This window comes from Hyperolius riggenbachi, chromosome 10 (assembly GCF_040937935.1).
Source record: "Hyperolius riggenbachi isolate aHypRig1 chromosome 10, aHypRig1.pri, whole genome shotgun sequence".
Classification (NCBI taxonomy): domain Eukaryota; kingdom Metazoa; phylum Chordata; class Amphibia; order Anura; family Hyperoliidae; genus Hyperolius; species Hyperolius riggenbachi.
The window spans coordinates 288,643,929-288,665,933 of NC_090655.1; the positions used below are offsets into that span (position 1 = coordinate 288,643,929).

At 47.7% G+C, this 22,005-nt stretch overlaps 1 protein-coding gene across 1 annotated transcript; it reads right to left on the reverse strand.

Annotated features, from left to right (window-relative positions):
* On the reverse strand, positions 1–21,788 carry LOC137535586 (uncharacterized). The gene is made up of 3 exons (XM_068257438.1): positions 21,705–21,788; positions 17,399–17,483; positions 1–1,634 (listed from the first exon to the last, which is right to left on the reverse strand). Exons 2-3 carry the CDS (start codon positions 17,448–17,450, stop codon positions 655–657), a joined length of 1,032 nt encoding a protein of 343 aa, XP_068113539.1. The 5' UTR covers positions 17,451–17,483; positions 21,705–21,788; the 3' UTR covers positions 1–654.
* Between the last annotated feature and the right edge of the window lie 217 nt (positions 21,789–22,005).

Genomic DNA, 22,005 nt, shown 5'->3' on the forward strand with positions numbered 1-22,005 from the left:
CCCATAAAGAAAGTGGCTGCATGGTCACCAAACATCACATTACACTTTCCGAGTGACACGGACTCAGCTTCCTGCGTTACATTAAAGGTAGCGAAGATGTGCTTGGATCTACAAGAGACGTCACATATAAGGAGGGGGACATCAGGGGACAACAAATGTGAAGAATCGCTGAAACAAAGTATAACCAAATGCTAACCAAATATTGTCTCAATAACAAAGGCACACGTGGCATTAGCTGTTCACCTCACATGAAATGTCGGAAGACTCTGACCAGCCTAGGCTGGAGGACTTTGACTTGCAAACGTAAGGAATGACCAAACTCCTACCTACAGAAGGTAACACAAGTGAGAAGGTAACTACGACCTTTAGTAGGCTGTTTCTGAAGGTTTTTTTCTTGAGTAACGTGTGACTTCACCTTATGGCTTTCATCTTCTAGGTAAAAGAAAAAAAAATACACATTTTTAAGATTGCCAACAATAACAACAACTCGAGAACGTGCTAAGGAGGCAACCGGGGACTGATCCACACTTCAGATTTTGACAACGGCCAATGAAATAAGCGAACTAAAGCCTAATGTGCTATACAAACAGTAATTACGGGTAACAAGACTTTGGAGAAAGCAAGGTAAGCTTAAACACCTTCTCTGTTGGTCTTTTAGTCTTCAAGCGATGAGGATGAAGATGACAAGGTGGCTGATGAGACAGAGCTCTGACATTCCTCCTTAAATCCATCTCGATCTTTGTGGACACCAGCTGGGTAAATAGTTGAATGCACGAGATTTGGAAGAGTATCCCAATTTGGAACCTGCACAGGTGGGATGTTCAGTATCTTGAAAAACTTTTGAAGGTCTTCTGGGAAGCGGAGGACTGCACATCTGTCTCCCTTAAAGGCCACCAACTTGAATGGTATTCCCCACGTGTACCTGATGCCTTCCTTTTGCAGAGCACATAGCAGTGGTTTCAAGGCCCGGCGACGCAACAGTGTGGCCTTTGAAATGAACGGTAATATCTTCACCCTGGAGGTGTCAAACAGTACATCCCCCAGACTGCGAGATTTCTGCAGGATCTCCTGTTTTGTAGTGTAATGGTGGAAACGGCAAACAACGTCTCGTGCTGGCTCCGTTGTTCTTCTTGGCTTTGACAATCGGAAGACCTCCTCCAGCCCCATCACCTCGTTGAACAGTCGTGCTAATATAACGGTAAATAAGCCCTGTAAGGTGCGAGGAAGGGAATGATCTGTTACACTTTCAGGTATGCCTCGGATAAGGAGACAGTTTTCTCGCTGGCGGTCATCCAGGCCTTCAACTCGATACTCCAGGTCTCTCAGGGCCAGAGTTAGAGACCTAACCTTGTTCTGAAGGGGAGATGTGTCCGTGTGGGGGACCTCTGCATGCCGGTCAACATTTTCACTTTGGTCACTTTCACTGAGTGTTTCTTTGCTCTCTTCTTTAATGTCCATTTTAACCTCAGGGAATATTTTCTTGAAGTCGTCTTTTGTTGGGAGGTCACGGATATACCCTAGGAGGTCTTGCTGGCATCTCTGCGGAGGACTCCTAGCATGACCTGTTCCACCAACAGAATCCTGACAAGCCATCGTGTTTGGAGGTTCTGGTGGACCCACACCAGATCTTGAGCCTGTAGAAAGAAGAATATGACAATCAATCTCTGAAGATGGTCAGTTTGCTTACTCTGGTGAATTTTCAACTGCTGGGTTAATAGGAAAGTAAATAAAAGGGAGAAGTACACGTGTTGGTCATTCAGGCCTCTACAGATGGTCACATTCACAACCAGCAGAAAACTCTGAAATGACATTGAGGTTAGAGGTGTGTGCAGGGGCATAATCTTGCCACACAACCATCTGGGCCTGTTCTTATTGGATCATCAAACCCTCCACTCTCCTAATAAATAAATAAAACAAAATCACAAAGCTAGAAGTAAAAATTTGGAACACCGCTGCACTGCACAGATTGGGACCTTGCCGGATAACAGGCTGCCAGGCCAGACGAAAGTATACAATAATGTAGCTTGATCCGCACTATGTCTCCACACAGAATCGTTTATTCAGGACATATCGCAGCATAATAGAATAGCATAGGACCTCCGGCAAGTCTCCTTCCACTCAGGCGGGTTTCCCAGGTGTACAGTGCTGTCAATATAACAGACAGAGACTCCTCATCGCGTAAAAGTCTTACTGCACTTTATTAAAAAATCTTCAGAAAACTCCAATCAATGTCCATAGGACACAGCAAGGGTCACTTACAGCTAAGGCTCTATTGAGCACGTGGGGAATGCATAAGGCAGGCCCATATAAAGCTGAATGGTCAAGCTCCCTGCCACTAACAAATTAACCCACTGTTCAGTAAGTTTGACCCACCAAGAAAGGTTAAAAAGTAAAAAAACAGCAGCATGTACCTCCAGCCACGTCCGACCGGTATACACGCGTGACGTTACGCCGTAGCTCCGCCCAACGTTTCGTTGCTATAGCAACTCATCAGGGGCACGGAGCTACGGTTGGCGACGTCCTAAATAGTGAATAGATGGTGTTTCTGCGCCTGCGCTGTATAACTGGTGCTCATTGGATGAGCTAATGTAGCTATTTGCGCAGGCGCTGTAAGGTCTGTGCTCATTGGATGAGCCGACCCAGCGTCTAGCGCAGGCGCAGAAACACCATCTATTCACTATTTAGGACGTCGCCAGCCGTAGCTCCGTGCCCCTGATGAGTTGCTATAGCAACGAAACGTTGGGCGGAGCTACGGCGTAACGTCACGCATGTATACCGGTCGGACGTGGCTGGAGGTACATGCTGCTGTTTTTAACTTTTTAACCTTTCTTGGTGGGTCAAACTTACTGAACAATGGGTTAGTTTGTTAGTGGCAGGGAGCTTGACCATTCAGCTTTATATGGGCCTGCCTTATGCATTCCCCACGTGCTCAATAGAGCCTTAGCTGTAAGTGACCCTTGCTGTATCCTATGGACATTGATTGGAGTTTTCTGAAGATTTTTTAATAAAATGCAGTAAGACTTTTACGCGATGAGGAGTCTCTGTCTGTTATATTGACAGCACTGTACACCTGGGAAACCCGCCTGAGTGGAAGGAGACTTCCCGGAGAGGCTGTGGGGTGGCCTATACCCCAGACGTGAGATCTGACCGTGACGGTCTTCATATCTGGTGAGTTCACACCTGATGGGGGATCCTCCTGATGGTTTTGTTATTTGCCATTATAAAGACTCATCGCAGTGATTTCTAAAGAAGCGCTAACTGCCCTCTATGAAGATTTGACTGTTAATGCTTACACACATCATGCAAGAGCGCTCCACATAGCAGGAAGCCTATGGACTTTTATATGTGTTTTTAGATCACGCGTTTTTTTATGCACTGATTTGTTAATAGATTGCCCCTATACATCAGCGACTAAGCATTAGCCCTTATATTGCTTGTGTCTAAGCTGGTTGTATGTGTACTGAGCGCAGCTTTTTCTGTTTCTGTTTTATTAGAATAGCATAGGAGACTTATACAAGGTTACCAGGTAACCCGACGGGGGAATTTCAGAGACAATTGTTGGGTTTGTTGAGTTACGGAGTGAGTTTAGGAGTCTTGGATCATAGAGTGGCTGAATATCTGGGAGTCGGGCATCCTACCATCCCAGTTTTTCATCACTTACCTAAGATCCATAAACCGGGCTCTCCCCCGGAGGGCAGGCCCATTGTTGCAGGCATAGGCTCTCTGGGGGAGCGTCTGAGTGACTGGGTGGATTCAGTGTTACAACCCCTGGTTAAGAGGTTGCCAGGCTATGTGAATGACTCCAACCACTTACTTGCTAGTCTGGAAAACTTTGAATGGGAGCAGGGCTATAGTTGGCTCACGATTGACATGAAATCTCTGTACTCCTGTATCACGCATTATCTAGCTTTGACAGCTCTCCAATACCATCTTGAACAGTGGTTCCCAACCTTTTATTAGGTATCGCCCCTTAGGGGAAGACGACTCACCCCTGTTGCCCCCCTTCTCTTAGTACGGTATACCCTTACGCCAGGTGGTGGTGCCAGTGGAGGGGGTAGCGCTGTGACCTTGCCAGCTAAAAATAGCCGGTGACTCAACTACTTCGCGCCAATTCCCTTACCGGTGTAATGTCAGCTATTGCAGCCCTGCACGTTGTGCAGCCCCGCACGTTGTGCAGCCCCGCATGCGCAGTAGGAGCCTGCGTCCCATTAAATTGTGCAGCCACGTAAAACGTCCTAAATATCTCCGCTTCCGCACCACGTACACTCCCGAAATTTTCAGGGGAGGGAGGGGACCCCCAGATCTAGCTCTGTGCCGAATTGCAGCCCCCGAGCCCCGCTGGTTCCCGAGACTGATTGCAGCAAACCTATCTCGGGAACTAGCGGGACTCGGGGGCTGCAATTCGACACAAAGCTAGATCTGGGGGTCCCCTCCCTCCCCTGAAAATTTCGGGGGTGTATGTGGTGCGGAAGCGGAGATATTTCAGGTAAATAATATCTAACTTCCCACTGAGCATGCGCGATACTCAGTGAGGAAGGCTGCTTCCGGGCTGCAATATCTGACATTACACCTCCAGCCCCGGAACCAGCATGCGCGATACTCAGTGAGGAAGGCTGCTTCCGGGCTGCAATATCTGACATTACACCTCCAGCCCCGGAACTAGCATGCGTGATACTCAGTGAGGAAGGCTGCTTCCGGGCTGCAATATCTGACATTACACCGGCACGTGACCAACGAGCCCTGAGGAATTACGCAACTCTATCATGCACACTTGCATATTTTATACAGATCATATTTTTTGCCCATAATTTTCTTAAAAACAAATGACATTGCGACACTTTATCGCCCCCCTGTCACCCCCCACAAATTTACCGCCCCCCTTAGAACCCAAATCGCCCACCTGGAGGCGATCGCCTCCAGGTTGGGAACCACTGTTCTAGAATAATATACAGATTACTCCTCCGACTTCCGTATTTTCATTTGCATCGCAGTGGAATATCTCCTGACCCGCAACTATGTTCGACTGTGTCTTCTACCTCCAGAGAAGTGGTGCCTCAATGGGAAGTTTTCTCCATCATTGGCCAACCTTTATATGGGGTGGTGGGAGGAGTTCCATGTCTGTGGGGGTGGGGGAAGCCACCTGACTCATGTTGCGTGGTATGGGAGATTTATAGACGACATTTTAGTCATCTGGAAGGGTGGTTTGGAGGAGGTGGGTTCTTTCATGGAATGTCTCAATGGTAATCAGTGTAACCTTCGATTTACTTACACATGGCAGGGGACATCTATAGATTATCACGATCTCACTCTCAAGGGTGACATGACCTCTGGTACTATTTGCACTAATACTTATAGGAAACCATGTGCAGGCAATTCCACCTTGCAGGCTAAAAGTTGCCTTCCCGCTCCCTGTCAGGGAGTTCATTAGGGCACAACGGAATTGCTCGGATGAGGAGGATTTAAAATGGGAATTTGCTCTGGTGGAAAATCATCGCCTGCTGGAAAGAGGGTCCCCTATGGATCATCGAGAGGGGCAGGCGGCGAGCCTGCTCCATTCCTAGGAACCAATTTGTACGGATCACTGCTTTAAGGCGCGGCTCTGGGGAGAAGCCCGTCTTTGTCACTACATATAGCTTCCAATTCTTAGAGATTAAACGCATCATTGAGAGATGTGTTGATGTACAGAGGCGCCAAAAGGATAAAATATGCTAAAAGGTTTAAAATATTCAGGTGGCGGTGGTGGACCAGCCACTCCAAAACAGACACGATGCTGTCAACGCGTTTCACGGGCATAACCCCGCTTCATCAGGCATTAAACAACCGGGTTGTGCTCGTGAAACGCGTTGCAGTTTTATCTTGGAGTATGTGAATAAATTGTTTTAATCTCAAGCGACAGCATCGTGTCTGTTTTGGTGTGGCTGGTCCACCACCGCCACCTGAATATTTTAAACCTTTTAGCATATTTTATCCTTTTTGACACCTCTGTAGATCAACACATCAAGTTTTCCACCCTTGGTGGAACGGTGACACACCCTCTTTTCTTCCTTCTACAGAGAGCGACATCTTATTCCTGAGTGGGGACAGGTCTAATCTCCCCACCTGCCTATATAGTGGTTGCCTAAAACGGTAACCCATGTTTGTGAGTATAATACTTACTTGTCATTTATCCTCTTGGTTTCAATACATACTACACTATATCGGGCTCTCGGTTTGTCTGCCTTAGCATCGAGAGATACTTACCAGTTTTGGAGAGAGACATAGACTTAGGGCCTTTTCTCCAGGGCGGCATTAGATACTCTAGCAGACGTGCACCTACCTTAGGTAGGTTACTGTCCCCTAGTCTGTTTGATTCTTCTTCCCCCTGTCCCTCCACCTGGCTCTCCACCCAGGGGTCGTATAGATGTGGAGTACCCTCCTGTCATTACTGTGCTTTTCACAACAGAGCACAGAACGTAGAGTCCCTAAAAAATGAGCGTATTTTCCCTATGAGACATTTTATTAATTGTAATTCAAAGAACGTTATTTATGTGGGATGTACCACAAGGCCACTTAAGGCCAGAATTTCTGAGCATTACTTCGGGGCAAGCTAGTCAACCAATACTATATCTAACGTAGCTAAGCATTTTCGCCTTATACATGGGAGTGACGTGGCCGGCTTTGTGTTTCTGGGAATAGAAAAAGTTATTTTACCAAATAGAGGAGGGGACCTGCAGGTCAGGATCCGCAAAAGAGAGGCTGTGTGGATATTCCGCTTGGGAACCAGGATCATCTATTTACGTGTTCCTTTGTTCTGTTACTTTTTATATATGCTCCATTTGTATACATATGTACATTTCACTCGTCACTGTACAGCTCCCTGTAGCATGTATAAATCTGTTTCACTTCTCTTTTTTTCTGTATATGTACAAGAGAAACAAATTCAGAACCGCTGCCTGCTCCCTGGTTTATATTTTGTATGATTTTAATCATGTTTTATATATTTTTCTAATGTGTAGGGGGTGTTGACTGGGTGGGGAGGTTTCACCTCGTTGATTTCCCGCCTCTTTGGGTGGGGTGGTTGGTCCTTCCCTCGGCTGACACTCTCCCTTTTAAATTTCATGCAGAGAGCTGTAAAGAGTGCTATAATTAAGGACCTGCGAGTCCGAAACATGTCAGCAGATGCTATTCTATTGTGCTGGGATATGTCCTGAATAAACAATTTTGTGTGGAGACATGGTGCGGAACAAGCTACTTTATTAAGTCTGGAAACCTTAGAGAACCTGTTGGTTTCCCATATCATCTACAGACTCCAGTGACAAGCTCTCCCTTCTATGCTTCCTGGCCCTTCCCTTTCTCCATTCTTCATAACAAGAAATACATCTTGTACAGTGGGGAGGAGACTTTATGATTGTACCTTAATTCCTGTACCCCGGGGCCTCCAGGTCTCACATCCAAGTTTTGCAGGTCAACAACACAGACAACAAGAAATGAAATATGAGGGCAGCAAAACCCAAAAGAAGTTGCTGCCACTTCACAAACTTTTCAAAACAAAACTGTGTTTCCGTTTTTGAAGCTGGGCTTTGTAGCCTGTAAGTCAGGGGTGTCAAACGCAAATACAAAGTGGGCCGAAACTGAGCTCTGGGACCGAGTTGGAGGCCAACCTCAATGTCAGCTGGCCACCTCTCTCCCTTATAAGGATACATGGGCCCATTTGCAATTCACTTTTTCTCCTGAGTTTTCTCCTAGGAGATAATTTTTTAGCCTTGACTTAGAATACGTTTTCAGCACTTGCCAATGGAAAAAGTAGCAAAAAGTAGTAGTAAAAGTATAGTCAAAATTATTTTGAGTATTTTTTTTTGCTTACTGATGGTTTAAAAGGCATTTTATTAACAAGTTTGAAAATATCGCCTAGAAGAGAACTCAGGAAAAAAGAATAATTGCATATGGGCCCCTGGGGCCATCCATATGCAATTCACTTTTTCACTTGAGTTTTCTCCAAGGTGATATTTTTAAACTAGTCAAAAAAATGAATTTTAAGCCACCAGAAAGAAAGAAAATACTCAAAATAATTTTGAAAGTACTTAATAATTAACTTTTTGGTACTTTTTTAGTTGAAAAGTACTGGTAAGTTATTTTAAATATGAGAATAAAAATTATCTCCTAGGAGAAAACTCAGGTGAAAAAGTGAATTGCATATGGGCCCTGGTGTCTAATAGCCCCCTCCTTCCCCTATATGGTTCCCTGGTGTCTAGTGGCCCTCCTCCCTCCCCTATAACATTCCCTGATGTTTAGTTGTCCTCTATACCTTCCCTATACAGTTTCCTAGTTTCTAGTGTCCCCCTCCTTTACCTATACAGTTCCCTGGTGTCTAGTGGCTGCCTCCTTCCTTTCCCTATCTGGTTCCCTGGTGTCTAGCGGCCCCCATCCCTCCCCTATACAGTTGCCTGGTGTCTAGTGCTTTCCCACTCCCCATGTGGCTTCTGTGGTGATCTAGGGCTTACCCTCCAATATAGCTTCTCTGGTGGACCTAAGAGGGCCAAACATAATGCAAAGTGGGGAAACCACCTGAGGGTCAAATCTGATGGGTTTGAGGGCCAGATTTGGCCCGCGGGCCGCAATATGACATGTATGCTCTAAGTAGTGATGATCATGTCTAGGAGAACTCGTGGAGGAGCATGTAATTTGTTTGATCAGCTGACAGATTTGCAAAGCTCTGATTTGCTGTGATAACATCCTGCTTTAGCACTTCCATGATTAGCAAATCTGAGACTCGGGCTCTGTTCCTACTTACGTGGAGGAACAGATATTCTTTTTGTCTGTTCTCCGCTCCAAACTGAATGGCTCCTATTTTATAAATAGGAACACATCCTCACATATCTATCCCCTGACTAAACTGATCACATGCTTCTCCATGACTTCTCCGAGACATGACCATCACTAATCAGAGACTTACATATCTATCACCTGACCAGACTGATCACATGCTTCTCCATGACTTCTCCTAGACACACCCATCACTAATCAGAGACTTACATATCTATCACCTGACCACACTGATCACATGCTTCTCCATGACTTCTCCTAGACACAACAATCACTAATCAGAGACTTACATATCTATCACCTGACCACACTGATCACATGCTTCTCCATGACTTCTCCGAGACAAGACCATCACTAATCAGAGACTTACATATCTATCACCTGACCAGACTGATCACATGCTTCTCCGTGACTTCTCCTAGACATGACCATCACTAATCAGAGACTTACATATCTATCACCTGACCATATTGATCACATGCTTCTCCGTGACTTCTCCTAGACATGACTATCACTAATCAGAGACTTACATATCTGTCACCTGACCACACTGATCACATGCTTCTCCATGACTTCTCCTAGACACACCATCACTAATCAGAGACTTACAGTGGCTTGCAAAAGTATTCAGCCCCCTTGAAGTTTTCCACATTTTGTCACATTACTGCCACAAACATGAATCAATTTTACTGGAATTTCACGTGAAAGACCAATACACGTGAAAAGTGGAACGAAAATCATACATGATTCCAAACATTTTTTACAAATCAATAACTGCAAAGTGGGGTGTGCGTAATTATTCAGCCCCCTTTGGTCTGAGTGCAGTCAGTTGCCCATAGACATTGCCTGATGAGTGCTAATGACTAAATAGAGTTCACCTGTGTGTAATCTAATGTCAGTACAAATACAGCTGCTCTGTGACGGCCTCAGAGGTTGTCTAAGAGAATCTTGGGAGCAACAACACCATGAAGTCCAAAGAACACACCAGACAGGTCAGGGATAAAGTTATTGAGAAATTGAAAGCAGGCTTAGGCTACAAAAAGATTTCCAAAGCCTTGAACATCCCACGGAGCACTGTACAAGCGATCATTCAGAAATGGAAGGAGTATGGCACAACTGTAAACCTACCAAGACAAGGCCATCCACCTAAACTCACAGGCCGAACAAGGAGAGCACTGATCAGAAATGCAGTCAAGAGGCCCATGGTGACTCTGGACGAGCTGCAGAGATCTACAGCTCAGGTGGGGGAATCTGTCCATAGGACAACTATTAGTCATGCACTGTACAAAGTTGGCCTTTATGGAAGAGTGGCAAGAAGAAAGCCATTGTTAACAGAAAAGCATAAGAAGTCCCGTTTACAGTTTGCCACAAGCCATGTATGGGACACAGCAAACATGCAGAAGAAGGTGCTCTGGTCAGATGAGACCAAAATGGAACTTTTTGGCCAAAATGCAAAACGCTATGTGTGGCGGAAAACTAACACTGCACATCACTCTGAACACACCATCCCCACTGTCAAATATGGTGGTGGCAGCATCATGCTCTGGGGCTGCTTCTCTTCAGCAGGGACAGGGAAGCTGGTCAGAGTTGATGGGAAGATGGATGGAGCCAAATACAGGGCAATCTTGGAAGAAAACCTCTTGGAGTCTGCAAAACACTTGAGACTGGGGTAGAGGTTCACCTTCCAGCAGGACAACGACCCTAAACATAAAGCCAGGGCAACAATGGAATGGTTTAAAACAAAACATGTCAATGTGTTAGATTGGCCCAGTCAAAGTCCAGATCTAAATCCAATCGAGAATAAGTGGCGAGATCTGAAAACTGCTGTTCACAAATGCTGTCCATCTAATCTGACTGAGCTGGAGCTGTTTTGCAAACAAGAATGGGCAAGGATTTCAGTCTGTAGATGTGCAAAGCTGGTAGAGACATACCCTAAAAGACTGGCAGCTGTAATTGCAGCAAAAGGTAGTTCTACAAAGTATTGACTCAGGGGGCCGAATAATTACGCACACCCCACTTTCCATTTATTGATTTGTAAAAAATGTTTGGAATAATGTATGATTTTTGTTCCACTTCTCATGTGTACACCACTTTGTATTGGTCTTTCACATGGAATTCCAATAAAATGGATTCATGTTTGTGGCAGTAATGTGACAAAATGTAGAAAACTTCAAGGGGGCCGAATACTTTTGCAAGCCACTGTACATATCTATCACCTGACCAGACTGGTCACATGCTTCTCCATGACTTCTCCTAGACACAGCCATCACTAATCAGAGACTTACATATCTATCACCTGACCAGACTGATCATATGCTTCTCCGTGACTTCTCCTAGACACAGCCATCACTAATCAGAGACTTACATATCTATCACCTGACCACACCGATCACATGCTTCTCCATGACTTCTAGTAGACATGACTATCACTAATCAGATACTTACATATCTATGCCCTGACCAGACTGATCACATGCTTCTCCATGATTTCTCCTAGTAACGGCCATCACTAATCATAGACTTACACATCTATCACCTGACCAGACTGATCTCATGCCTCTCCATGACTTCTCCTAGACATGTCCATCACTAATCAGAGACTGTATACATTGTTGGTTGTTATGATAAAAAATGCCAGTTAAATCTATCATATAGGAGACACACACAGTGATATTTGAGAAGTGAAATTAAGTTTATTGGATTAACAGAAAGTGTGCAATAATGGTTTAAACAAATTTAGGCAGGTGCATACATTTGGACACTGTTGTCATTTTATTGATTCCAAAACCGTTAGAACTAATTATTGGAACTCAAATTGGCTTGGTAAGCTCAGTGACCCCTGACCTACATACACAGGTGAATCTAATTATGAAAAAGAGTATTTAAGGGGGTCAATTGTAAGTTTCCCTCCTCAATTAAATTTCTCTGCAGAGTAGCAACATGGGGGTCTCAAAACAACTCTCAAATGACCTGAAGACAAAGATTGTTCACCATCATGGTTTAGGGGAAGGATGTCTCAAAGATTTCAGCTGTCTGTTTCCACAGTTAGGGACGTATTGAGGAAATGGAAGACCACAGGCTCAGTTCAAGTTAAGGCTCAAAGTGGCAGACCAAGAAAAATCTTGGATAGGCAGAAGCAACGAATGGTGAGAACAGTCAGAGTCAACCAACTGAGCAGCACCAAAGACCTACAACATCATCTTGCTGCAGATGGAGTCACTGTACATCGTTCAACCATCCGGCGCACTTTACACAAGGAGATGCTGTATGCAAGAGTGATGCAGAGGAAGCCTTTATTCCACCCACAGCACAAACACAGCCGCTTGAGGTATGCTAAAACACATTTGGACACGCCAGCTTCATTTTGGCATAAGGTGCTGTGGACTGATGAAACTAAAATTGAGTTATTTGGGCATAACAAGGCGTTATGCATGGAGGAAAAAGAACACAGCATTTAAAAAAAACACCTGCTACCTACAGTAAAATATGGTGGTGGTAGTTCCATCATGCTGTGGGGCTGTGTGGCCAGTGCAGGGACTGGGAATCTTGTCAAAGTTGAGGGACGCATGGATTCCACTCAGTATCAGCAGATTCTGGAGACCAATGTCCTGGAATCAGTGACAAAAATCTGTGGTGTGAGTTAAAGAGAACTATCCATGCTCAGAAGACATCAAACCTGAATGAACTAGAGATGTTTTGTAAAGAGGAATGGTCCAAAATACCTTCAACCAGAATCCAGACCCTCATTGGAACCTACAGGAAGCGTTAAGAGGCTGTCATTTCTGCAAAAGGAGGATCTACTAAATATTGATTTCATTTCTTTTTTGTGGTGCCCAAATACATGCACCTGTCTAATTTTGTTTAAACAATTATTGCACACTTTCTGTAAATCCAATAAACTTCATTTCACTTCTCAAATATCACTGTGTGTGTCTCCTATATGATATATTTAACAGACATTTTTTATCGTAACAACCAACGATTTATACAGGAAAATCATGATGATTAACAAGGTTGCCCAAACTGTCGCATCCCACTGTATCTATCACCTGACTACACTGATCACATGCTTCTCCATGACTTCTCCTAGACACGGCCATCACTAATCAGAGACTTACATATCCATGCCCTGACCACAATGATCACATGTTTCTCCATGACTTCTCTTAGACATGACTATCACTAATCAGAGACTTACATATCTGTCACCTGACCACACTGATCACATGCTTCTCCATGAGATCTCCTAGACACAACCATCACTAATCAGAGACTCTTACATATCTATCACCTGACCACACTGAGCACATGCTTCTCCATGACTTCTCCTACACACGACCATCACTAATCAGAGACTTACATATCTGTCACCTGACCACACTGATCACACGCTTCTCCATGAGATCTCTTGACATGACTATCACTAATCAGAGACTTACATATCTATCCCCTGATCGGACTGATCACATGCTTCTCCATGAGATCTCCTAGACACAACCATCACTAATCAGAGACTTACATATCTATCACCTGACCACACTGATCACATGCTTCTCCATGAGATCTCCTAGACACAACCATCACTAATCAGAGACTCTTACATATCTATCACCTGACCACACTGAGCACATGCTTCTCCATGACTTCCCCTACACACGACCATCACTAATCAGAGACTTACATATCTGTCACCTGACCACACTGATCACACGCTTCTCCATGAGATCTCCTAGACATGACTATCACTAATCAGAGACATACATATCTATCCCCTGATCGGACTGATCACATGCTTCTCCATGAGATCTCCTAGACACAACCATCACTAATCAGAGACTTACATAACTATCACCTGACCACACTGATCACATGCTTCTCCATGACTTCTCCTAGACATGACTATCACTAATCAGAGACATACATATCTATCCCCTGATCGGACTGATCACATGCTTCTCCATGAGATCTCCTAGACACGACCATCACTAATCAGAGACTTACATATCTATCCCCTGACTGGACTGAGCACATGCTTCTCCATGAGATCTCCTAGACACAACCATCACTAATCAGAGACTTACATATCTATCACCTGACCACACTGATCACATGCTTCTCCATGACTTCTCCTAGACACGACCATCACTAATCAGAGACTTGCATATCCATCACCTGACCACACTGATCACATGCTTCTCCATGACTTCTCCTAGACATGGCCATCACTAATCAGAGACTTACATATCTATCACCTGACCACACTGATCACATGCTTCGTTATGACTTCTCCTAGACATGACATCACTAATCAGAGACTTACATATCTATCCCCTGACCACACTGATCACATGCTTCTCCATGAGATCTCCTAGACACAACCATCACTAATCAGAGACTCTTACATATCTATCACCTGACCACACTGAGCACATGCTTCTCCATGACTTCTCCTACACACGACCATCACTAATCAGAGACTTACATATCTGTCACCTGACCACACTGATCACATGCTTCTCCATGAGATCTCCTAGACACAACCATCACTAATCAGAGACTTACATATCTATCCCCTGATCGGACTGATCACATGCTTCTCCATGAGATCTCCTAGACCCAACCATCACTAATCAGAGACTTACATAACTATCACCTGACCACACTGATCACATGCTTCTCCATGACTTCTCCTAGACACGACCATCACTAATCAGAGACTTACATATCTGTCACCTGACCACACTGATCACATGCTTCTCCATGACTTCTCCTAGACATGGCCATCACCAAGTTTAGGGCCCTTTTCCACAAGCTGTTGATACATATGGAATAGACGATTGAACTCTCACAACTGAAACTGCTTGCTGCTGCCTTGTAACTGCTCGCTGAGCACAAAGTTCAGCTGTCGTTGAAAAGGGCCCTTAGACCCCTTTTTCCATGAGCAGATGATAGGCAGTGAAAAGCCTCTCAAACTCTCACAACTACTTGCTGCAGCCTGGCAACTGCTTACTTCTGCCTGGCAGCAGGTAATTGCTCACTGCTGCCTGGTAACTGCTCACTGCTCCATGGTAACTGCTCACTGCTCCATGGTAACTGCTCACTGCTGCCTGGCAACTGCTCACTGCTGCCTGGCAACTGCTCACTGCTGCCTGGTAACTGCTCACTGCTGCCTGGTAACTGCTCACTGCTCCATGGTAACTGCTCACTGCTCCATGGTAATTGCTCACTGCTGCCTGGTAACTGCTCACTGCTCCATGGTAATTGCTCACTGCTGCCTGGTAACTGCTCACTGCTCCATGGTAACTGCTCACTGCTCCATGGTAACTGCTCACTGCTGCCTGGCAACTGCTCACTGCTGCCTGGTAACTGCTCACGGCTGCCTGGCAACTGTTCACTGCTCCATAGTAACTGCTCACTGCTGCCTAGCAACTGCTTGCTGAGCACACAGATCAACTGCCCATGGAAATGAGCCTTCAGACTTTGGCCCCTTTTCCATGAACAGTTGAACTGTGGGCTCAGCAAGCAGCTACCAGGCAGCAGTGAGCAGTTGCCAGGCAGTAGCGAGCAGTTATCAGGCAGCAGCCAGCAGTTGCCAGGCAGAGCAGTTGTGAGAGTTTGAGAGGCATTTCGCTGCTTATCAACTGTCCATGGAAAAGAGGCCTTTCACAAGCAGGTCAGGTGAGGGAAGATTGCCTGGAGAGAAGAGGGGCTGTATGTAAGTGTCCTGACTCAGTCCTGACTCAGACAGGAAGTGACTACAGTGTGACCTCACTCATAAGAAATTCCCATTTTTACCTCTTTCTTGCTCTCAGAAGCCATGTTCTGCTAGGAAAGTGTTTTATAGTTGGAATTTCTTATCAGTGAGGGTCACACTGTAGTCACTTCCTGTCTGAGTCAGGACTGAGTCAGCCACTTACATACCTGATATTAAACTCTTTCAGGCAGAGAAAGAGAACAAGGAACACAGCCTAATTATTTGTGTGCTAGGCACTGTACATACACATGTCTATCTCATCATGTCACATGTCACCTCGGGTATCCTTTAACTCACGCTACAGCAACTCGCCCCTCGTCAGGAACCTGCGGTGAACAAGCGTCAGTGGCCCAAAATGGATGTTTGCAGAGGATCCCTGTACCTGGTGCCCACTTAGCTGCATACAGCCCTACATGGTCAAGCAACTGCAGGGTCGCCAATAGGGCAACACAGGAGGGACATCAATAGGGGGCTCGAGAAGATGCTGGGGCCCGCATATAGCCCTACATGATCGAGCAACTGTAAGTGCAATTTATCTCTTCCAATAAACACATGAACAGGAATGCCAGCTTCTCCTCTCCTCCCTAAAAGAAAACCAGAGACAAAAGCCTCCATTCACTAACCGGTGCTAACTCAGTTAGCACGTCTTAAGGCTTTGGACGTGCAAACTAGGGTGCTTAAGTAGTTTGCACATTTAAAGCTGTTGCTGATCGCGCGCAAAGTTTCACGCTGCGCGGTGTGCGCAAAACGTGGTCTGCATGCAAAGTATGCGGACGGTGCGACGTTTCGCGTGCACTGTGCAGCGCTAAACTTTGCGCGCGCTAACTTTTGCGCGCTAAGGGGCTTTTCACTGGCGTGCTAACACTTAGCACCCTTTTGTGAATCAAGCCCCCCAAAAAAAGATCTATACATACCTAGGTCTTCCTCCAGCCCCATTTACACGGATCACTCTCACGCCGCCGTTCTCCGCTGTCTGCAGCTCCGGTATCGGGTCCCGTCACTGACGTCAGTCACAGCCAGTCAGCGCAAGAGAAGTGCGCCCTCTACATATCTCTCCGGCGGTGGGTTGGTTGACAGCCACATGCCAGCCTCCTCTCTCCTCCTTACAGTTGTATAACGTGTTTGTTTCTCCCCACATTCTGCACCCCAGCAGGGCCAAGGGATGGTGGAAAAGTCCAGTCTCCTGCATTAGACACTGGAGTGCCGATGTGCTCCTCCTCTCACACAGAACACGCCCTCCCATGACTGCCTGATCGCTACAGACTTCCTCACCCAGCCAAAGTGTCTTCAATAAAAATATTAAAGATCGATTAAGGGCTTTCAGTTTTGATCAATCAGATGTAACGTCCAATCTACTGAAGAAAGTTGAACAGTTGATAGTCACTTTTTTTGCTAAGTACACATGATGCAATTTCCCATCAAATCAACGGGTGACACCGATACTGTCTGACATGTTCAATCTACTCCCGGTCCATAACGGGATCGATTTTGTGAAATTAAATCAATCCCGTTAACGATCGGGAGCAGGTCAGACATGTTGGAAATTATCGGTCAGACCCGTCGATCTGACAGGAAATTGCATTGTGTGTACTGAGCATAACAGACATGCCTATTCAATCCACGATGTGAACAGAATTTGTAGCCGGGGTATCACTGCAAGACTGGCTTGGGTGATGGGTGGGTGTGCGGCCCCCAGACCTGTGAATGGTATTCATGGAGGCCACAATATCATGAATTACACAACTTCTGAACACGGGCACCCCTGTAAACGAGAGACCCCAGAAGATGGGAATAAGTGCTGAGATCAGTGAGTGAGGTCTCTGCTCCGCCCCCAGTACACACCTCTGTCACATGACCTGGTAGCCTCTGCTGAATATCCTCTGGACCTCTGCATAATGCGTCGTGCAAACGTCCTCGATGGCAGAATCTGCAGAAGATATAAACGCAATGAGGATAAACTACAAAGGTTGGAATCTCACCTGGGTCATAGTAGAACACAGTGGGGGCTGCGGAAAAATTATTGAGAGTTTGTACTGCTTTATCTCATGTACCCACCTCCCCCCCCCCACATTTAATTAATTATTGTAGCTACATATATACATTGGACTCTCCTCAGCTAATGCCAGTGTACTAGAGTGACCTCCGCCCCAAGTCACTGAGGGGGAATTTTGCATTGCATCATTTTCGACTACAGATGTCCGCCCTCTAATGCTCTTTTGGGGAGCTGCTGACAGGGACAAAGACAGTTTTTGCGCACGCAAACACAAAGACACACACACACACACACACACACACACACACACACACACACACACACACACACACACACACACACACACACACACACACACACACACACACACACACACACACACACACACACACACACACACACACACACACACACACACACACACACACACACACACATACACACACACACACACACACACACAAAGACACACACGCACACACACACACGCACACACATACACGCGCACGCACACACAGACACACACACGCACACACATACACACACACAGACACGCACAAACACAGACACACACACGCACACACATACACACGCACGCACACACAGACACACACACGCACACACATACACACACACACACGCACAGACACACACACGCACACACATACACACACATATACACACACGCACACACACACAAAGACGCACACACACACGCACACACACAGACACGCACAAACACAGACACACACACGCACACACACACATATACACACACACACACACAGACACGCACAAACACAGACACACACACACACCTGGACAAAGGACGAGGGGAGGCAGGGATAGGGTAGATGGAGGGAGCAGAGGGTGAGGAGGAATGGGTGAGTGGTAAATGCAGGGTAAGGGGGGAGGCAGGGATAGGGTAGATGGAGGGAGCAGAGGGAGAGGAGGAATGGGTGAGTGGTAAATGCAGGGTAAGGGGGGAGGCAGGGATAGGGTAGATGGAGGGAGCAGAGGGAGAGGAGGAATGGGTGAGTGGTAAATGCAGGGTAAGGGGGGAGGCAGGGATAGGGTAGATGGAGGGAGCAGAGGGAGAGGAGGAATGGGTGAGTGGTAAATGCAGGGTAAGGGGGGAGGCAGGGATAGGGTAGATGGAGGGAGCAGAGGGAGAGGAGAAATGGGTGAGTGGTAAATGCAGGGTAAGGGGGGAGGAAGGGATAGGGTAGATGGAGGGAGCAGAGGGAGAGGAGGAATGGGTGAGTGGTAAATGCAGGGTAAGGGGGGAGGCAGGGATAGGGTAGATGGAGGGAGCAGAGGGAGAGGAGGAATGGGTGAGTGGTAAATGCAGGGTAAGGGGGGAGGCAGGGATAGGGTAGATGGAGGGAGCAGAGTGAGAGGAGAAATGTGTGAGGGGTAAATGCGGGGTAAGGGGGGAGGCAGGGATAGGGTAGATGGAGGGAGCAGAGGGAGAGGAGGAATGGGTGAGTGGTAAATGCTGGGTAAGCGGGGAGGAAGCGATAGGGTAGATGGAGGGAGCAGAGGGAGAAGAGGAATGGGTGAGTGGTAAATGCAGGGTAAGAGGGAGGCAGGGATAGGGTAGATGGAGGGAGCAGAGGGAGAGGAGGAATGGGTGAGTGGTAAATGCTGGGTAAGGGAGGAGGCAGGGATAGGGTAGATGGAGGGAGCAGAGGGAGAGGAGGAATGGGTGAGTGGTAAATGCAGGGTAAGGTGAGAGACAGGGATAGGGTAGATGGAGGGAGCAGAGGGAGAGGAGGAATGGGTGAGTGGTAAATGCAGGGTAAGGGGGGAGGCAGGGATAGGGTAGATGGAGGGAGCAGAGGGTGAGGAGGAATGGGTGAGTGGTAAATGCAGGGTAAGGGGGGAGGCAGGGATAGGGTAGATGGAGGGAGCAGAGGGAGAGGAGGAATGGGTGAGTGGTAAATGCAGGGTAAGGGGGGAGGCAGGGATAGGGTAGATGGAGGGAGCAGAGGGAGAGGAGGAATGGGTGAGTGGTAAATGCAGGGTAAGGGGGGAGGCAGGGATAGGGTAGATGGAGGGAGCAGAGGGTGAGGAGGAATGGGTGAGTGGTAAATGCAGGGTAAGGGGGGAGGAAGGGATAGGGTAGATGGAGGGAGCAGAGGGAGAGGAGGAATGGGTGAGTGGTAAATGCAGGGTAAGGGGGGAGGCAGGGATAGGGTAGATGGAGGGAGCAGAGGGAGAGGAGAAATGGGTGAGTGGTAAATGCAGGGTAAGGGGGGAGGAAGGGATAGGGTAGATGGAGGGAGCAGAGGGAGAGGAGGAATGGGTGAGTGGTAAATGCAGGGTAAGGGGGGAGGCAGGGATAGGGTAGATGGAGGGAGCAGAGGGAGAGGAGGAATGGGTGAGTGGTAAATGCAGGGTAAGGGGGGAGGCAGGGATAGGGTAGATGGAGGGAGCAGAGTGAGAGGAGAAATGTGTGAGGGGTAAATGCGGGGTAAGGGGGGAGGCAGGGATAGGGTAGATGGAGGGAGCAGAGGGAGAGGAGGAATGGGTGAGTGGTAAATGCTGGGTAAGCGGGGAGGAAGCGATAGGGTAGATGGAGGGAGCAGAGGGAGAAGAGGAATGGGTGAGTGGTAAATGCAGGGTAAGAGGGAGGCAGGGATAGGGTAGATGGAGGGAGCAGAGTGAGAGGAGGAATGGGTGAGGGGTAAATGCAGGGTAAGGGGGGAGGCAGGGATAGGGTAGATGGAGGGAGCAGAGGGAGAGGAGGAATGGGTGAGTGTCAAATGCAGGGTAAGGGGGGAGGCAGGGATAGGGTAGATGGAGGGAGCAGAGGGAGAGGAGGAATGGGTGAGTGGTAAATGCAGGGTAAGGGGGGAGGCAGGGATAGGGTAGATGGAGGGAGCAGAGGGAGAGGAGGAATGGGTGAGGGGTAAATGCAGGGTAAGGGGGGAGGAAGGGATAGGGTAGATGGAGGGAGCAGAGGGAGAGGAGGAATGGGTGAGTGGTAAATGCTGGGTAAGGGAGGAGGCAGGGATAGGGTAGATGGAGGGAGCAGAGGGAGAGGAGGAATGGGTGAGTGGTAAATGCAGGGTAAGGTGAGAGACAGGGATAGGGTAGATGGAGGGAGCAGAGGGAGAGGAGGAATGGGTGAGTGGTAAATGCTGGGTAAGGGAGGAGGCAGGGATAGGGTAGATGGAGGGAGCAGAGGGAGAGGAGGAATGGGTGATGGGTAAATGCAGGGTAAGCGGGAAGGCAGGGATAGGGTAGATGGAGGGAGCAGAGGGTGAGGAGGAATGGGTGAGTGGTAAATGCAGGGTAAGCGGGGAGGAAGGGATAGGGTAGATGGAGGGAGCAGAGGGAGAGGAGGAATGGGTGAGTGGTAAATGCAGGGTAAGGGAGGGGAGGCAGGGATAGGGTAGATGGAGGGAGCAGAGGGAGAGGAGGAATGGGTGAGTGGTAAATGCAGGGTAAGGGGGGAGGCAGGGATAGGGTAGATGGAGGGAGCAGAGGGAGAGGAGAAATGGGTGAGTGGTAAATGCAGGGTAAGGGGGGAGGAAGGGATAGGGTAGATGGAGGGAGCAGAGGGAGAGGAGGAATGGGTGAGTGGTGAATGCAGGGTAAGGGAGGAGGAAGGAGTAGGGTAGATGGAGGGAGCAGAGGGAGAGGAGGAATGGGTGAGTGGTGAATGCAGGGCAAGGGGGGAGGAAGGAGTAGGGTAGATGGAGGGAGCAGAGGGAGAGGAGGAATGGGTGAGTGGTGAATGCAGGGTAGGGGGGGGGGGGGGATAGGGTAGATGTGAAAGTGTGTGTGGGGGGACAGAGGGAGAGAAGGTACCGGTGAGGGGTAAATGCAGGGTAAGAGGAGGAGGGGGCAGGTGGGGAAGGGAGGAAGGGCAGAAAGGCAAATGCAGGGTAAGAGGAGTCGGCAAGGATGGGGGAAGAAGAGGGTGAGGAGGGGGGAGGGAATACAATGTAGAATGAGAGCTGAATAAGGGAAAAGAGAGAACAACGTCCTCTTCTCCTATTACACAGAACCTTAGTGGCTCCAAACACCCGGTGCAGCTACTCAGAAGGCACGTGACTGATGCAGAGAGGTATCACTGCGCCAGCCCCCCTCCCTCCGCCTCCGCACCTGAGGAAGCTGCCGGCAGACAGTATGAGCTGAACCTACCTCGTGCTTCTCCTTCTCCGGCAGCGCCGTCACGTGACGCAGTCAGCCTTCTGGTCCCGCAGGGGAGGGCGCAGAGAGCAGCAGCGTGAGGACTCACACAGATCAGAGAAAGGGGGGGACTACGGGGGAAGCAGAGGCCGCCGGGACGAAATCTCTATTGCTTCCGTCTGCCACACCCCTTGCCTGCAGTAATCCCGGCAATGCCTGGGGTAGGGGTATGAGGAGATCCGGATCACTGCTGTGCCCAAAATCTATGTCTGGATTTTCAAACTGTAAAAATGTATATATATGTCATTTAGAC

Coding starts and splice junctions, on each gene's coding strand:
- LOC137535586 (XM_068257438.1), bottom strand. CDS start 17,450: ATGCAGAGGTCCAGAGGATATTCAGCAGAGGCTACCAGGTCATGTGAC. Junction 1,635..17,398: donor TACCAGGTCATGTGACAGAG/GTGTGTACTGGG, acceptor TTCTTTCTACAG/GCTCAAGATCTGGTGTGGGT.